General features: G+C 40.3%; 1 protein-coding gene across 1 annotated transcript in view; it reads right to left on the reverse strand.

The window, feature by feature from the left end:
* The window catches only part of DMD (dystrophin), a 2,039,083-nt gene that overhangs the window by 520,944 nt on the left and 1,499,145 nt on the right, over positions 1–18,994 (reverse strand). The window contains exon 54 of the mRNA XM_040468816.1: positions 10,658–10,812. Within this exon, the coding sequence (XP_040324750.1) occupies positions 10,658–10,812 (155 nt within the window). The remainder of the gene's footprint in view (positions 1–10,657; positions 10,813–18,994) is intronic.

Below are 18,994 nucleotides of genomic sequence, written 5' to 3' on the forward strand. Positions count from 1 at the left end.
TGAATGTTTTACAGAGGGATTTTTTGAGAATGATAGCAATGCAAAGAAAATTAAAAATATGACTATGATTGAAAAGTAATATGATGGATACTGGTGCTAACATTAATGGTTCGATTAAACCAAGTGAGGGAACTTTCTCCCATTTGTTTTAATTTTAGACACCAATATATCAAATTTATGAACGGAGACAAGAAACGTCTGTTTGTGGGGCACCTGGGTGGCTCAGTCGGTCAAGCGTCCGACTCTTGAGCTCGGCTCAGGTCACGATCGCTGGGTTTGTAAGATCGGACCCTGCTTCAGGCTCTGTGCTGACGGTGTAGAGCCTGCTTATGATTCTCTCTCTCCAACTCGCTTTCTGTCCCTCCCCCGCTCTTTCTCAATCTCAAAAGAAATAAATAAACTTAAAAAAAAAAAAAGAAAGGTCCGTTGGTGACCTATAAGTTTCCTTTGGGAAACAATTATAACTTATCTTTAGTTATAGAGTCTTTCCATGAGTAAACTGCATGCAGGGGCATTTGCAAGCATCTATTTTGGTGCACTGGTAGAGCCTGGTTTAGGACTGTAGGACTGGTTTAGAATGAAAATGGCTACTTGGCTACAACACCAGGTAATTTTCCACACCAGTAAATCACCAGTGATATGGTTCCAAATGTCTCCCTTTGTGTGCAATCTCTGCAAGCTAAAAACAGTCTAATTACTTTAAAGGAGGTGACATAAAATTAAGCAGGCAGTTACAACCAAGAACATTTTAGATCCGTATGGATCATGACACTGCCTGGCCCGGAGCCCCAAGGTTTTGCATTACAGGTGTATTACCCTATTGTAACATGGCGAGAATTCTTACACTTTATAATTGGTTGGAAAGATTGGGTCTCAGCAGGATAAAAACCAGAGCGCCTTATAACTATATACACAACGCACTCTTTTTTTTTTTTTTTCCAACGTTTATTTATTTTTGGAACAGAGAGAGACAGAGCATGAACGGGGGAGGGGCAGAGAGAGAGGGAGACACAGAATCGGAAACAGGCTCCAGGCTCTGAGCCATCAGCCCAGAGCCTGACGCGGGGCTCGAACTCACGGACTGCGAGATCGTGACCTGGCTGAAGTTGGACGCTTAACCGACTGCGCCACCCAGGCGCCCCCACAACGCACTCTTGAAGAGCCAAAAGAAACTTCCTCATGCTGTCAAAAGATGTATACCGAAAGGAGCTGCTAACGCACTGGATTTTTTAATGTACCAAATCTTTTTAGTCCTTAAGATGGACTAGATAGTATACTTTGCATGAGAGGGATTAAAAATAGGCTACTCTAAATTGAGAAGTTTGAGCTGGTGTCCTTAGGGTCCTTTGTAGCTTTAATATTTATGACTATGCTGCAAATATATCACAAACAGTCCCTGACTTAATAAGAGGTTGTATTTTAAACAAATGTCCTGTTAGCATCACATCACGTTCTTCGCATAGCTTCAAGGACGGCAGCAAATCTGCATCCTTTAAATTTCTGGAAATAATCCAGAGTCATTTACTGCCCAACATCTGATTAATTATTTCATTCAATTCACAATTAGTGAGTACAACTATTGAGCAAAGACAAGGTGTGGCTATACAATAATGCAACAATCTTCTAATGATCAGAAACTAGTCCCCAGGTAGTGCCCAAAAAAGAATTCTAAAAACACTTTTCTAAGGGTCAGCACTGGTGGGTAGAACATAAGACTCTTTTCATGAAGTTCACATGCCTGTCCCTCTGTTAAACAAACACACTGACAAACACAAATTCGTGATACTATTTGCTTTCCTTCCCTGAAAAAAACATCACGTTTCATTATTGACTTATTTTTTTTTGTTTTTATTTTCAGAAAAATTTGAGTACGCTTTTGGGAGCCTATCACATATGTAAATAGTATCCATCAGGTCTCTGGAGGAAAAAGAGTGCTGGAGCAAAGGGAAACGAGAAGATTGATTTTAAGGAAAATCACTCTGAGGCCAGTGCCAAGGCGAAATGAGCGTGGACACTGAATGGTTCGGAGCGCAGAACAAAAGTGGCCACAATCTCCGAGGTAAAATATGGGCAGGCTCTAGGATGAGTTGGCAATGAGGATAAAAAGAAGGGGGGGTGGGTAGTTCCTAGAGCAATTTTTGAAGTTGAATTCACACAGTTTAGAAGCCAGTTCAGTACATGTAGCAATAAGATAGAGAGGAGATGGGGAGGGCGAAGTAGAAGTAATTCTTAGGTTTCCAGTTTTAGAGAGAATTAAGTAATTAAACTACACTTAAAATCAAAAAAAAAATGTAGCATTGTTTTGGGAGCACATAATGTCTTCTCCTTTAGACATTTTGGAGCCTGTAGAATGTACCGATGGAAACATATAGTAGGTGGCTGTAAGTACAGTTCCGGAGATTGGGAGAAAGATAGAAGGTGGAAATAAAAACTGAGAAGTCTTAATGGTGGTTGAAGCCAACACATGAAGGTACTTGCAACGTATATAGAACAGAGACAGAGTTAACAATGGAACATCGACATTTAAGTGATATATAGAACAAAGACGGCCTGTATCGATTATTGTTACAGTTCCCGAATTTGTATCTCAAGTCATGACCATTCAGTAGAACGTAAAATTTTATATCCAGCTAACTACTCCACATCTCTACCTGGACGCAGAAGAGACATTTCAAAATAGTATGTCCACATCTTCTTCCTAAGATACGTTGCTTTTGAGATCTTCTCCATCTCCGTAAAGTGAGTACCCCATCTTCCAGTTCTCAGGTGAAAACTGTGGACTTCCTGGATTCCTGTGTGGCTTTCATCCCTGAATCTAATCCATTAGAAAGCTTTTTGGGTTCTTTCCTCAAAAGAGAGTACAATCCAGCCACTTCTTACTACATTCACTTCTCCTCTTCCAGCCCAGATCACAGTCCTTTCTTGACTGAATTATGGCTCCTAATGGTCTCACTACTTCCCTTCAGTCTAGTGTAAAAGAAGGGCCAGGTGAGTCAAAACATGCCATTCCATCACACAAAACCTTCCAATGAGTCCCGCCTCACTCTAAGTGAAAGTGAAAGTCCTTTGAGGACTCATGTATCCGATTCCTCTCATCTCCGAAATCCTGGTCTGCTACACTCCTGCTCACGTGTCGCTTTTCTGTTACACTAGTCTAAGTTTCCCCCCAAAGGATACGCATACTCCTGCCTCATGGCATTTCCACTTACTAGAACCCTCCTGAGCTGTTTTTCTTCCAATTATCCTCACGGCTCACCTCCTCAGGTCCATTGCATCTTGTTCAAATGTCACCCTCACCGTGAGACCTTTCTTAACCATCATATTTAAACAACAGCACTTTCCTTCCAACACACACACATCTATTCTCAACTACTTTCCTTTGTTTCCACACTGCACTTATCACAACTTCATATATCATATGCTTAACTTTCTTATTTGTTTTTTTTTTTTTTTTTTTACCTTTTGTAAAAGTTTATTTATTTTCGGAGAGAGAGCAAGCGGGGTAGGTTCAGAAAGAGAGAGGGGAGAGAGAGAATCCCAAGCATGTTCCACACTGTCAGTGCAGTGCCCAAACTGGGGTTTGAATTCATGAACCATGAGATCATGACCGAGTCGAAATCAAGAGTCAGATGTTTGGGGCGCCTGGGTGGCTCAGTCAGTTAAGAGACAGACTTCGGCTCGGGTCATGATCTCATGGTTTGTGGGTTCGAGCCCCGCATCAGGCTCTGTGCTGACAGCTCAGAGTCTGGAGCCTGCTTCAGATTCTCTCGGCCCTTCCCCTAATCTCTCCTCTCTTCCCCTCCTTCTCTCTCGGCACTTCCCCTACTCATGCTCTGCCTCTCAAAACTAAATAAATATTAAAAAAAAAAAAAAAAGAGACACTCAACCAACTGAACCACCCAGGCGCCCCTTAACTTGTGTATTTGTTAACGTCTATTTCCCACCTTCTCCTTCCCAAAATATAAGCTTCATGAGGGTCGGGATTTTCATTGCTGTATACTGAGTACCACGATCTGAGCCTACCTAGCACCAAAATATTCACTGAGTGAGTGAATGAACGCTTATGATATTTACGACATGACCTTTACTGAGCTCTTACAATGTTACCAGGTGTTGTGCCAGGGACCTCACTCTTCCTATATGACTAGAAAAATAGGAGAACTGCAAAACGATACCGTTCTGGAAACCAAGGAAGGGAAAGTTTCAACCAGTCGAGTTGAATATAGGGCCATTAGTTCTAGTAAAAGTCACCGATGACCTTAGTGAGCCCTTGTTTTCATCAAAACAAGGTGGTAGCAACAGAAAACAGATTGGAGTGGGTCAAAGCATAACCGGGTGCTAAAGACTAGGAAAGAGTAACGCCAATTACTTCTTTAAAACTTTTGATGGTTTCAAGCTGCCAAAAACAATTTTTTTTTTTTTTGATGGTAAGGGGAAACCAGCATAGCTGTATAGAAAAGATCGTATCTGAAGAAAGTTCTTTTAGAACAAGGGAGACTTCAATGTGATGGTTGGCTGAAGGGGAGAAGCAAGAAAAAAAAAAAAGAAATGCAAGATCCCAGAGAAGAAAAAGCAGGACAATCATTAAAAAAATATGCTGGAGAATCTGAAAGAGATCCAGTGTCTGGTTAGAAAAGCTCTGTGATGCACACAAAATAAGGCTCAATATTTTTTTCCTTTCTTTCTTTCTTTCTTTCTTTCTTTCTTTCTTTCTTTCTTTCCTTCCTTCCTTCCTTCCTTCCTTCCTTCCTTCCTTCCTTCCTTCCTTCCTTTCAGAGAGAGAAAGAGAGAGAGCATGAGCTGGGGAGAGTGGCAGAGGGAGAGAGAGAAAAAATCTTAAGCAGGTTCCATGCTCACTATGGAGCCCAACGTGGGGCTCAAGCTCACAACCCTGGGATCATGACCTGAGCTGAAATCGAGTCGATGTTCAACCAACTAAGCCCCCAAGCCCCCGTCCTTTCTTGTTTCTTTAAAGTGGAAAAGACATAGGACCTAGGAATAGAGAAGCAAGAAGGGACTTCCATGTGCTACATTGTTGCCAAAGATGGCGAATACTGGTGGTAATTTCTCAGTTTATCAGCTATTACTTATGACTATTAAAATGTAAAATGTATCATGAGGGAAGACAGGAGAATACTGAGATATAATTTTAAGGAAGAGCATATTTCCATGTATGCACATGCATATACACGTATGTGCATGTACATATATATATATATATATGCTGAATCTTTCTTAGAACCTAGAGAGATTTTTCAGGTATCTGGGAGCTTTTAAGTTCCAGCCATGCTGAACCCCTCTGATACTGGGACCAGGCCCTCTACTTGATGAGTTCACTCCTAGCTGATTGGTAGATGTGGAAGCCCCCATATGGCTACAGACAGACAATTCAGTTAATGCTCATTTCTTGTTTAAAGAGTGATCCTGGAATAGAAATAAGGAAATGAAATCTCATGAGAGTGTCATCATAAAGTCATCAGCCAGATGGCAGTCCTTGAAATCTAGTCCTTAGAGGCTTCTGACAATAATTTGTAATATCACATCTAATATTATCTTACTGACCAATTCATATCTATTCGCAGAGATTGAAGAGAAAGAAATGAACTTGCAGAGGCCCTCATTTCTGGCTTTATATGTTAACATGGACTACACGGAATATGATCAGGAAAACAAAATATTTTCCTACGTAGGTCACAATGATGATCTGTGTTCTGACCTGAATTGTTAAACTACAGAACTGAGTTAGGAAGTAGCCTTTTCTTTTAATCGTGAATAGTAGACTAATTCCTTTTGGGCACGCATGACTATTTGTGCTAATCTACATAAAATGGGAAAGCTCCTATCAAAGTCAGGGTAGAATCAAAGATTTCTCTGACCTATTAATAAACTGAACAGTAAAATACAAAACAAAATCCGTTTACTTTTGTTTTCGATGGTCTCAAAACTCTAGCTTGCCAGGGTATAATGTCAAAGTAAAGCTCTTCCAAGTTATAGTTTTTATATATTATTCAACAATTTAAAACTGCACTGAAGATTTTTATTGCTTTAAATAGGCTTCCAAATGTGCAGATTGTTTGCATGAATTTTTTTATATGATTGAGAGTTTCAGTGCAGGCAATACATTAGCCTTCTGTGGTAAAACCCAAATTCTGAGAAATAATGTGATCAGAATGCTTTTGGCAGAGTCCCTCCTACCTAAAAAGTCTTGTTGATAGGTACTCTGTGAAGATATGAAATACTTTTTCTCTATCGCCCAAATATCAGCATTAATAATTTCTCCTTTTAAAATGATGCTGAAAAGAGTGACAACAAAAACGAAAGTGTTTATATCCTGTGATAGTTGTAGGTTTGGGGACTTTAAATGCCAACTCTAGAAAGTGGATAAATGGAAGATATCAAGTAGAAACAAGAAAATAAAATGATGGGAACCATTCTGTAAAAGAAATATCTCTTTATTTATAACATCTGGCAATAACTCTTTTGAAGTGATTGTTAGGTTATGTGATTGTTATGTGATTGTTAGAAATGTGCCCTAAATTGCTTAGCTGAACACAGACAAAGAAATCTTTTGTGATGATGGAAATGTTCTATTTTGCACTGTCCAATAGGGAAGTCACTAGTTACACGTGGCTCTTGAGCACCTAAGGTGAAAAGGTGGCTGATGAGATGGAGAAAATGAATTTTAAATTTTATTTAACTTTAATTTACATTTAAATCCCCACCCACGGCTACCGGCTACCCCGCTGGACCACATAAATCTATGGGAAGATGACGATGTTACTTGGCTTCTTGGTTTACCTGGGCAAGACACTGGATAAAAAGGTCAAAAGACAAGAGATCATATAAAGAGTTTTCTTGTTCTTTATCTATCTAGCACAAGGTCTGTAAGAATGTAAAATAAGAAAAACTGTAGTCAAGTAGAGCATGGCTTAATCTGTGCAGGTGACACACAAAGCATACACAGAATGCAAACTTCTAATGTAAAGGTATCATTAGCCAGTGGAGAATCCAGCTCTCGTCAAGACCTTTCCCACTGACCAGAACAGCCATCAAGCCCAAATGGCCACTGTTTTATGATCCTACGTACATATACCGCATGAATATAACATACACGAATATACGAGCTAAGTGAACATAACCGTATTTACTCAAAGATCTGACTGGTTATCTTTCCAGGGAACTTAATGCTCTCTGGCTACAGCGTGCCAATTGATCAGTTTATTCTTTCCATCCCATTCGTGGCAGGCATTCTCTATTGGCTGACCCGACCCCAATTGTTAGCCACTAGAGGTGGTTGTGTTGCACAGTTTAGGTGTGAAATTTCCTGGGAATCCCACTGCTTTCCTGATACAAGCACCGCCCTGTGTCCTTTTACTTCCTGCTGGAATGTATATGTTCCAAGGGAGATGCCAAGAAGAACATGGAAACTTCAAGGCTGACATTGCTGAGCCACTGAGCCAATGTCAGTCATCTGCCTACCTCTGAACGGCTCAATAAATGAGACAAATAAACCTGTTAGGTAAGCTACTGAACTTGAGTTTTCTGTTATTTGAAATTGAAAGCAATCTTAATGGATACATTTTTCTTCTGTGTTGAGTTATTGGCACACCAGAACACTTGTAGTTATTTTTCATTTGTTCATTTACCTATTTAATGAAAAATGTGTTGGGGATAGTGAATACGCGCAAAGCTATGTGCAAGGTGATACAGTGGACAAGCGGCCAATGTGAATATCCTCACAGAGCCAACATTCTCATAAGAGACAAAGACCAGCAAACACTTAAGTAGTGAGGTAAGCATGATAATAGGGGGCCTATGATGGGAGGCCTAAAGAGTATGCACTTTGAGGTTGGTAGTTAGAAAAGTCTTCCTGAAGGAATTGTTATTTAATATTATATATATGTGTGTGTGTGTGTGTATGTGTGTGTGTGTGTGTGTGTGTGTGTGAAATGTGTTTCAGGTCAGGAGTCAGTAGAGAAGACAGAACATAGGATGAGGAAGTGGAAGGAGCTCAGTGTTACTTAATTACATGTGGGGAGCGCTGGGAGGGAAGATTGAGGAAGAGCAGAAAATTAGGCTGGAGTTTTAAGGAAACGCTGAATCACACAAGACCTTGAAATCATTTAAAGAAGTATGGACTGTCTTCAAATAATAATGGATAGGCCACTAGAGGCTTTAAAAGTGGGAGGAGGGTGAGCTACATAAATATAGTGTATTTAGAAAGATCATCCTGCATTTTATGCAGAGAATGGATAGGAACTAGGAAGACTAGAAGGAGGGATACCCGTTAGGCGAATGACGTAGTCACTGAGGCCAAATGTGACAGTTGAGGAGGAGGGATAAAGAGACGTGGCTGGATTTGAAAGCTATTTCAGCAGTAAATAGCTTTGTGGTAGCTTAGCTATTGGGGTTGTAAAAGGAAGAGTCAAGCATGAGTTTTCATTTGGCAACTGAATGGGTTGTGGTAATGTTCACTGGAGAGGGATCATAGGAAGAAAAGTAGGTCACATTTGGAGAAAGGTTGGAAGAGGGCAAAAATGAGTTCAGCCTTGGGCCCATTCAGTTTGAAGTTCCGGAGGGACATTCAAATGGAAATAAGTCACTAGGATATGTAGGTCAGAAAGTCAAAAGATCATTGTCAGCTGCAAATGATATAAAAGGATAGTCATCAATGGACTGAAACTACACAAGTGGATGAATTTTCAGAGAACATGTGAGAATGGCACAGGGAAGAACTTTAGAAGCTTCAGTAAAATTAATTTGGCAAAGTTCAGATTGTGTATCGGCCAGGGGAAAATGCAATTTGGCCGCTAACCTTCTGTTTTGACCTTACGCATTGGAGAAATAAGCATATACCTTCCTTAGGTGGTAGATTTTTAGGGACCTAGTTGAAAAATATAAACTGGAAGCCCCCCTCTGAAGAATCCAAAGACCTTACGAAAGTGATAAAGAACAGAGAGAGCTACTTGGACGTTAGAGAAGCATGGGAACGTGGAGACAGGGGACTTCCAGAAAGAGTGACACAGATGGGATACACCTCCCTTGAAGCTCAAGTTTTGGACCACAAACAAGCTTTCTTTTTGGCCCCTTCTTAGCTTACACTCCCTGAACTCATCATATTAATTCCTGATGTTATTTTGCTTCCCCAAAGAGGCTACTCTTGGAGAAGCAGGCATTTCCCATTGAGATCTAACTTCTGAGTCTCTGATACCATTTGATCACATATAAATAAGCCTTCCTAAGCCTAATCTGCCTTATTTAACTCAACAGATACCGGATCTGTATTTAAAACACAAAGTTCAAACCCTGCCACTGAGAGGCGGCAGTAACTTTAAGAATTTTTTCGAATTATCACTCCTGTATTCAAGCTCACCCTCTCTCCACCAGGGTCCTTTAGATAGGGCCCCAAATAGAACTCCCAACTTCAGATTGAAACTTCTTTTCCATGGTCATCTATCTGAACACCAACTGTCTGGAATTCAAGATGGCCTTAGGACCACCAGCATGAATCCAGTTTCTCAGGAGATTTCACTCTTTAATTCCTGATTCGATTTCAAGATTTACTTGCTTTCACAATTTCCATATATCAGTAGCTCATGGGTCCTAAGAGATTCTGCTCTTAGTTCAAAATCTGTTGGGGTTTTTTTTTTTTCCCCTCTTGATGGTGGCCTTATCTTCTTCATAAAGGCCACCAAATTGACTTCTTCAGTAATTCATGTCATCTTCTGGGACTTATTTACCTTTCACTGTGGTGTTCCTAATCATTGTATAAGTACTCTTTTTGCCCCTGTTTTCTGACACAGCTAAAAATGAGGACCCAATAATCTTTAACTTTCCATAGCATGAACAAGGTAACTTTATATTATGCAAAGGGAGTCATCATTCAACAAATATTTACCAGCTCCCCACTGTATCACTTGGTTCAGGACCTCAGGATGTGTCAAGTAAGAAAGATAGTCTCTGTCCTCAGGGAGTTTAGACTAATATGAAGTACAGACGTTAAACAACTAGTGATATAATTCATGTTTTTATTTAAAATTAGGATAAATGCTATTAAAAGAAAAGCACAAGGGGTTAAGAGAGTGGACAATAAAGACACAGAACCTAGTTTGAGGGGGTAGTGTCTCTAAGAGCTGTTAATTTTCACTGACATAGAATGGGAAATGAAGTTATGAGTCATGTTACACTACATGAATTTTCCCATTGCATATGTGGAGTGAGATACAAAGATGGCACCATGGACAACTATAATTCCATCAAGAAACCCAAAGTGACTTCCTTGTCAGATTAAGAATGGGGCAACATGTGCCACTGTGGAATGGAATGATATTTCTTTGGGTAGACTTCTCAAAACATATTGATAAATGGTTCTTCTAGCTAAACATCCATATTTTGTGTTTGTCTAAACTCTTAGTTATTTCACTACCTTCGCAACGGTAGGCAAATCATTTAATTTCACCAGTCTTCATGTCCCTCGTCTTTAAAATTCTAGAGGTATTAGGCAAGACTGTGAATTTAGTTGGCAACTGTCACCTTGGAGCCTCCGGAGCCCCAGTTTAGCAGGAGTAGGAAAACAAAATACGCAATGGCCACCCATTGTCACCACCGCATCCATCACTATAGTCAACGATAGGTTTAGAAATAATGTAGTTCCTACCTTTTATGAATGCTTGCCCAAGAGGCATTGATGTTCTCTGTTATCATGTGTACTTTTCTCGTATCATCTGAAGAATAATCCCGGAGAAGTTTCAGGGCCAAATCATTTGCAACATCTACATTTATCTGCCACTGGCGGAGGTCTTTGGCCAACTGCTATGGATACATATGGGAAAGAAAAGGAATGTCAGTTTTCTCTGAGATTTTGAGTTGCAGTTTCTCAAAATTTTTCATAAATAGCGTTTGAGTTCGCAGGTCAGAACTTGTCCGCATGTTCACTTTGTACCTACCATGTGATTTAGTCAATCGTGACGGCATAATCCAACCCACTTTTCATGACAAAACTTTTCAAATGCGGCATGTTGAGCAATCCTCAGTGTCCGGTATTTCAATTCAGTAGCAATTGATTGGGGATCAACTGGGCTTAATTGTTTTTCTCATGGGAGAGAACAAACTATAAAAATAAGCTCTCATAGAGTTGTTGACTACGGGGCATATACCAAAATTTGAACGGAAAACAAAGCTCATGTATTTCCTTCCCTCTTCATTAACTTGTTGAATTGTTTATGTAATTAGTGCCATCTACTGGCATTCAACTACAGCTGCATAGAGAAAATATTAAACATCAAAAGAATAGCACTGCATACTACTTATGAACTTTTTTGAAGGCCAAGTTTATTCATAACACTTTAATAAATATCCTACTTTAAAATTAGAGCACAATTTCAAACATAAGAATCTCGCTAAACCAAATGACCTGATTTTTTGTTTCTGTTTGACAACTGAGTATTATCAAGCTATGTATTACATCACTTAAAATACCGCACAGAAAATAAATAAGGCAATGACAGGTTTATCTAGAAGCCTATTAACGACTGCTCTAAGTGCATGGAGGAGGCTTCTAAGCATTAAGGTAATATTCAATTACTAAGATAGTTATATCAAATCCAACGTGGTAGGTAAAGCCATTGATAAACAGGCAAAGGATCATGAAAAAGACATTCAAGCAAGAGAAAGAATAAAAGATTTATATTTTTAAAATTAAATTAAAAAGCTAAAAAAATAGGGGTGCCTGGGTGGCTCAGTCGGTTGAGTGACTTAGGCTCAGGTCATGATCTCGCGGTTCATGAGTTCAAGCCCCGCGTCGGGCTCTGCGCTGACAGCTCGGAGCCTGGAGCCTGCGTCGGATTCTGTGTCTCCCTCTCTCTCTGCCCCTCCCCTGCTCATGCTCTGTCTCTCTTTCTCTCAAAAATAAACAAATGAAAAAAATAGAGTATTAAATCAAGATGATACAATTTGACATCAGTTAAGTTAATAAAAAAATAAAACCCAAAGCTGGAAGCACTATGGTAAAACTAGCATATCCATGTACTACTGCTGGGAACAAATATCTATCAGGACAATCTGGCGATTGATATCAAGTGACATATACATGCTTACTCCCACTGACCTCGTAATTGTGCTTTTGGTATTTTCTCCAAATAAAATATTTAAAAGAAGAGAAATACATTATAGGAATAAAGAGCATCATTAACTATTATAGCATAAAAATGAGGAAATTTCAATTTTTAATGAGAGGACATTAGAATCACACAATATATCAACCCAATGTTCTAGTGTGCCAAAATCATAAGTAACAAACAAAACACAATTTCTATCTGTATTGTATTTCTTAAATCTCTAAGTCATGAACTAGGAGGGGAGCAGAGGAAACTGAAATTAACTGATGTTTCTGAAGAGCAGTCATTTTTGTTCTAATATTTGTTCTTTCATGTTGGTATGATATTTACATAATAAAAATCAAACAGTAGTAATTTTGGCAGAGTTTCAGTATATTTGGGTGGGCTCCCCTTCCTCGCAAATGTATAATGTATATATAATCTGGTATTTCTCAGTTAACTAGAATATCCTATTCTTTTTTTTTTATTAAATTTTTTTTTCAACGTTTATTTATTTTTGGGAGAGACAGAGCATGAACGGGGGAGGGGCAGAGAGAGAGGGAGACACAGAATCGGAAACAGGCTCCAGGCTCCGAGCCATCAGCCCAGAGCCTGACGCGGGGCTCGAACTCACGGACCGCGAGATCGTGACCTGGCTGAAGTCGGACGCTTAACCGACTGCGCCACCCAGGCGCCCCCTTATTCTTTATTTTAATGTTTATTTATTTTGAGAGAGAGAGCAAGGGAGGGGCTGAGAAAGAGGGAGAGAGAGAGAATCCCAAGCAGGCTCTGTGCTGTCAGTGCAGAGCCTGACAGGGGGCCACATCTCACAAACTGTGAAATCACGACCCGAGCCGAAATGCAGAGTCAGGTGCTTAACCGACTGAGCCACCCAAGAGTCCCTAGAACATCCTATTCTTGAATCAAATGACATAATTTCATTTATTTCAGGTAACAAATAGAACCAAAAAACAAAATGAGTAGCAAGCATCTAAAGCCAACGTTACTAACTTTCGCTATGAAAGGAAAAAGGGAGAGAGTTTTTAAAGGCACACAGTACAGTTCCTGTACTACAAAGCAATTAAAGTTTATCCTGGCGAAAAGTCTGCCTTCCTTTATATACTCATTTTACCCAGCCCTGTGGCTCCAATTTTCCACTTTTTGGATCCTCACGCTATTCAAAAACCTTCCTAAGGTGAAGCATACACTTCTAAGGCTTTCCTTTTCTAGAAATGTCCTAAGGTATAAGATGACCTTTCTGTCCCTGCTCCTCCTTACTTAAGCCAAGCCTTCAGTGTTAAAGTAATGTGTACTGTACGCAGCCCTTTTTATCCATAAGGTGGCATTTGATTTTTGAAAAAGAGCTTAGTATCTATTATTTATTAAATCCCTAATTGGTAGCATAAGAATTCACAAAACTGAAACCAATAACTTGGTCACCTTTTTCCAAGTGAATTCCTTTTAACGAATACCTTTCTCTGTTAGAGAAATACGATCAACCAACATCAGAGCATATGTGTACACATTTAGGAATAAAAAATATAAATTAAAATTTTAATAAATGTAAGTCATATCATTTATTTTACCGAAGAAAGATAAATAATTTTGGAAGCCACCTCTCACTCATGGGCTGCTACTTGAAAAGTCTAGATTAAAAAGGATATACACTTTTTGGTCTTAATCTATAGATCATAAAAACTGCCTAGAAGTTTAAGTTAAAAGGTATGCTAGCATTTTCCAAACTCGTGAAGGAAATATACAGCTCAAGTTACAGACTTCATAGTCAAGAGGTAAAAGAGTGAGGCTTGATTTCAAAACAGAGCTTTTTGATAAACTTTAATTCTTAAAAGGCAAAAAAGCACAAGCCACATACTTTTCTTCAAATTTGTAGTCACCATGATATTCAGATTTTCATACAGAAGGAAAGCCCTCACCCTCACTGAATGCTGCCCAGGTTTTGAGAGGATGTAGGATTAAAAAAGAAAATCCCACTGACCTTGAGTAACATTGACAGGGCAAAGGCCCTTATCTAAACCCTAAGGTTCTCAACTTCAGCATTCTTGTCTCCCTTCTTACAGCATTCACCGGAACACAATGCTTCCCTTCCTCCTAGGGTCATATGTTGACCGATCTGGGCTTTAACCAAGTGTCCTTCAAGCTAGGAACAATGACCTTGACCAGTTTTGCCTACTACCGTGAAATTTACTACTGGGATAACTCCAGACCACACAAGGAGTGTAAATTCAAAAACACAATAGAATTCACACACACGTCTTCTTATTTCTGAATTCCATTTGCAATGGTATACCCTACGGGGAATTGTTTGTATGGTGATCACAGTGTGTGAAGAAATTTGAAATACTGGGAACACTAGCCTATGAAAAAAGATGATCTTTGTGGGTCCATATATATATATATATATATGTATATATATATATATATATGCGTGTGTGTTTTCTGTGAAGAATATAAAAGGCTACATTCCCAAAAGATTGTGTCCCCAACCAGGGAAGAAATATTTCATATTCAAAGCCAATATGGTGTTGCTGTAACACGTGCTTGGTATTTTATGCGCTGTATTTTAGGCAGGAAAATGATTGTAAACTATGGGACAACCGGAATTAATTTCAAGAATTTTGAGTATTAAAACTTTCTAATTTTAATATTTGTCTTCCCTTATTTTCCGTTCGTAAGAATTCTTTTCAGGGTATTGACCCTACGCTGGAGAAAACAACAGAGGAAGAGAGAGAGCAGTGACAAGTTTGGGCCTGCTGGGTTTGAATCCTGGCTTGATCACTTCCTAGTTATGTGCCCAATGGGAAAGTGTATTATCCTCTCTATGCCTCAGTTTCCTCCTTTTTGAAATGGGGAGAGTTAACAGTATTTACCTAGAAAGAGTATCATGAGGGATAATTTAGAAAATGCAGGGAGAGCCTTCGGAATGGCGTCTGGCGTATCCAAAGCGTTAACTAAACATTAGTTAGAATAATCGTGCTGAGTGCTATCACTGTTACTACTCTTTCTATTGCTGCTGCTGTTGCTGCTACTACTCTCGTCCTACGAATTGTACTGTTCCTAATGAACCGCACTCTGTTGACCACAGGGCAAGCCTCTACCGAATGCAAAGTAAGAGCCTCGCTGTTTCCCCGACATTGTCTATGATGCTATAGCTCTAAAACGCTCCCTTTAATTTAGAAGAGAAATGCAAATACATAGACCTATCATTAAAAAAATTAAGGGTGAGTAGTGTTTAAGTTCTCTTATAAAATGTCTTTGGGGATAGTCCCCTACCAATGAAATTAACATTTGTTCCAGGTGAGCTAGAGTTTAGAAATTTTAATGACTGACTCCAAGGAGCTTCACGAATGAAAGGCAACAGCAGAGTAATGAAAAGGCATCTTCCCAGGGAGTCTTACTTGGCCGTTGTTTGGCTGTTTGATCTTAAGAAAGTCATTAACCTTCTGAGTCCCAGTTTTGTTGTGTGTAAAATAGGATGGAGTGACTTATTCCGCCTATGCCTCAGGTTTGTCATGAGGCCAAACTCAAAATAAAACTGCTTGGAAAATTGTGAAATAGCATCCTAATATAGTTACGGAGAAAAAAGCGCTAATAGGCGGTTTCTCTTCTTTTGCCTAGGATACTGTGTTGGCATAGGTGAACTAAGAAATTCATTTGAAAAAATCGAGTTCTGTGAGCTAACAGGGAAGAGCTGATTAGCTCTTAGATCCGTTCTCTGGCAATCTCCCACTCTACCCAGCGTTACAGATGAACCAAGCCCCTTATAAGGGGGACCAGGGTTTTCCCCAGGATTCCGTGCTAGTTGGATTCCAGGTGCGTTAGGACAGTGCGAGGCCTTGGTAGGACATGCAAGAACAGGAGGAAAGAAGGGTGAAACTAAAGTATATCTCCCCTTCTCTCTGTGTGGGCAGGGTCTTCTTCGTGACTCCATTTCCTAAGGGACAGCCCTTCTCCCTGTAGTGTCACTACCTGCCGCGCAGCCCCCACAGCGGTTGAGTTAGCACCGGATGGTTCTGGTTTCTGGACTTTGGTAACACTTGTCGGCCCTTCAGCCCTCGAGGTGGCAATAGCTTCCCGATACTGCCAACCTCCGGGACTGCGGTCCTCTGCTACTCCATTAGCCATGGAACCTGTCATCTGTATTAACTTTCCTCTGAAATATCTCAGGTGGTTTCCAGGCTTAACCCTGATGATACAAACTGGAGGACATTTGACAGCAAATGACCCTGCCTCCCCAGAGAGAAGGGGGATCACACAATGTAACGTAACAAGCACACATTTCATTAAATACGGACGACATCTTGCATCCTTCTCTTCAGTCTCAGAGGAACAGGTGACTCTCGTACTCTGGGAAGCTGATTCCTCCGTCAGAAGAGTCATCTACTCTGGGCTCTTTCTCCACACACTCTTTGTGTCTTTTCAATCTCTCGTCTCCCCGTAGGGTCTTTCTTCATAGCCTTCAACCATGAGTCCCCCCCGCCCCCATCTTTAAACAATGGCAACAAAACTTGCTCTCTAGCATTGTCTTTCCCTCCACCATTAAGCTCCTTAGAAGGCAAATGTTCAGTCATGGCCTCAACTGGATTACATTCCTTCAGCTCTACAACTCATCAGAATCAGTCTTTTGCCAACATCACCCCTCAAAAAATATTCTGACATGACATGAGTATAAATTGGATTGGTGATCCCAATTCTTTACCCCACCCTGTGTCCGTGCCCTTTGCTATTTAACTTTTTAATTTCCCACTACAAAAGACAAGAGTTTAGTTTCTGGCCCTTGACATTGAGCTTGGCCTGATGACTTGTTTTGCCTAATCCTAATGGGGTAACAATAGAAGTGATACAGAGGCTTGCAATGTGCTCCTGCAGTGGGGCTAGCCCTTATGCATTTCTGCCATCACCAAGAGATACACATGCCCCGGGCTAGCCTGACTGTCCCTGGAGAAGGATGAGTGACACACGGAGGGAGCCACCCCAGTCAACCTGCAGCACAAAGCAGTGCCACCCCAGCCAAGCCGTCAACTCTTGAAAAAAATTAAATGCTTATTGTGTGCCAATGACATTTTGAAGCTTTTTGTTATACAGAACGTTTGCAAAAATAGTTAACTGATCCAGTCACCAAGGGCCAACATCTGTGGAAAGTCTTAGGTTCTCATGTAATGTTAAATGAACAAATCAGGAAACTACAGATGCTGGCGAGGATGTGGAGAAATGGGAACCGTCTTGCACTGTTGGTGGGAATGCAAACTGGTGCAGCTGCTCTGGAAAACAGTGTGGAGGTTCCTCCAAAAATTAAAAATAGAACTACTCTACGACCCAGCAGTAACGCTGCTAGGAATTTACCCAAGGGATACAGGAATGCTGATGCATAGGGGCACGTGTACCCCAATGTTTATAGCAGCGCTTTCAACAATAGCCAAATTATGGAAAGAGCCTAAATGTCCATCAACGGACGAACGGATAAAGAAGATGTGGTTTATATATACAATGACATACTACTTGGCAATGAGAAAGAATGAAATCCTGCCATTTGCTGCAACGTGGATGGAATTGGAGGGTATTATGCTGAGTGAAATAAGTCAGAGAAAGACAGATCTTGAGAAACAGAACAGAAGACCATGGGGGAGGGGGAAGGGGAAAATTTTTTTTCAGAGAGGGAGGGAGGCAAACCATAAACTCTTAAATACTGAGAACAAACTGAGGGTGGATGGGGGGTGGGTGAGAGCGGAAAGTGGGTGATGGACATGGACGAGGGCACCTGTTGGGTTGAGCACTGGGTGTTGTATGGAAGCCAATTTGACCATAAATTATATTAAAAAAAAAAAAAACCAATGTATGTGCAACAATTAGTGCTGTTGCTGAGTCTCTTCTGGAGGTTCCATCCTTTCTTAGCCCCCTCTCTATGAGTCTCCTCCATAATCTCTTATGGCTTAAGTTGTTCTTTTTCTATCTTTCTCTTACATGTTGATGTTCTCCAAGGTTCTGTCGTTAGCCCAACCTTCTCCACCCGCACATACTGACCCTTCAGTGGAAGAGAAGGCAGGGAGCACGCGCGCAGAGCGGCTTTATCACAATTTTCCTTTACAGCAAGTCCTCTACCTCCGCTGTCACTGTCTGCATTTAGGCTGTCACCATTTCTCACTTGGATTCTCCAACCACCTTTATACTGACTCACTTCCTCCACTCTCAAACCAGCCCCTCCACCCGGGGAAACAGCTGCTCAAGTGATATTTTTGAAATGCAAATGGAACCATGTTACTACTCTGTAAAACCCTTCCGATGGCTCCCTGTTGCCTACAAGACAAAGTCCAAACCTCTCTCCTTAGATTACTAGGCGCTCAAATCTAGAACCCGCACCTGTGCATCCACTCTCATCTTTTGTTTACTCCTTTCCATTTCCTTTCCTCTGACCCAATCCCATCATTGCTCATATGATAATCCAAAACCTCCGAAAGGTTCAGTGACTTGCTGAAGGTGACAAAGCCAATCAGTGAAAGAGGTGTCCCCAAAATGCAGGTTTCTCGACTCCAATACTCAGGGTTCAATCTAGTTAAAGAAGATATGCTTCCATATAGAGGGATTTAAGGCAAACGATTGGGTTTATTATAATTGAACACTGAAGAATATACAATAGTCTCCTTGGTGATTATAGCATGATTGGAAAATTATTGTGTATAATAAAATAAGACATTGCCAAACAAAGACAGCAGAAAAAAGCAGAGATTTGGGTTATTCAAAAAAAATCACTAAACAATTTAGTCCTAAGTATGAATTAATATTCCACAAATCTTTATTGGGAAAAAGAAACACTCTTGCTTGCTTGTGTGAATTAAAATGACCTACAAAACCTCTTTATGGATTTATAATAGAAATGTTAAAAT

The sequence above is a fragment of the Herpailurus yagouaroundi genome, unplaced genomic scaffold (assembly GCF_014898765.1).
Source record: "Herpailurus yagouaroundi ecotype Mexico unplaced genomic scaffold, PumYag 67793, whole genome shotgun sequence".
Lineage (NCBI taxonomy): Eukaryota > Metazoa > Chordata > Mammalia > Carnivora > Felidae > Herpailurus > Herpailurus yagouaroundi.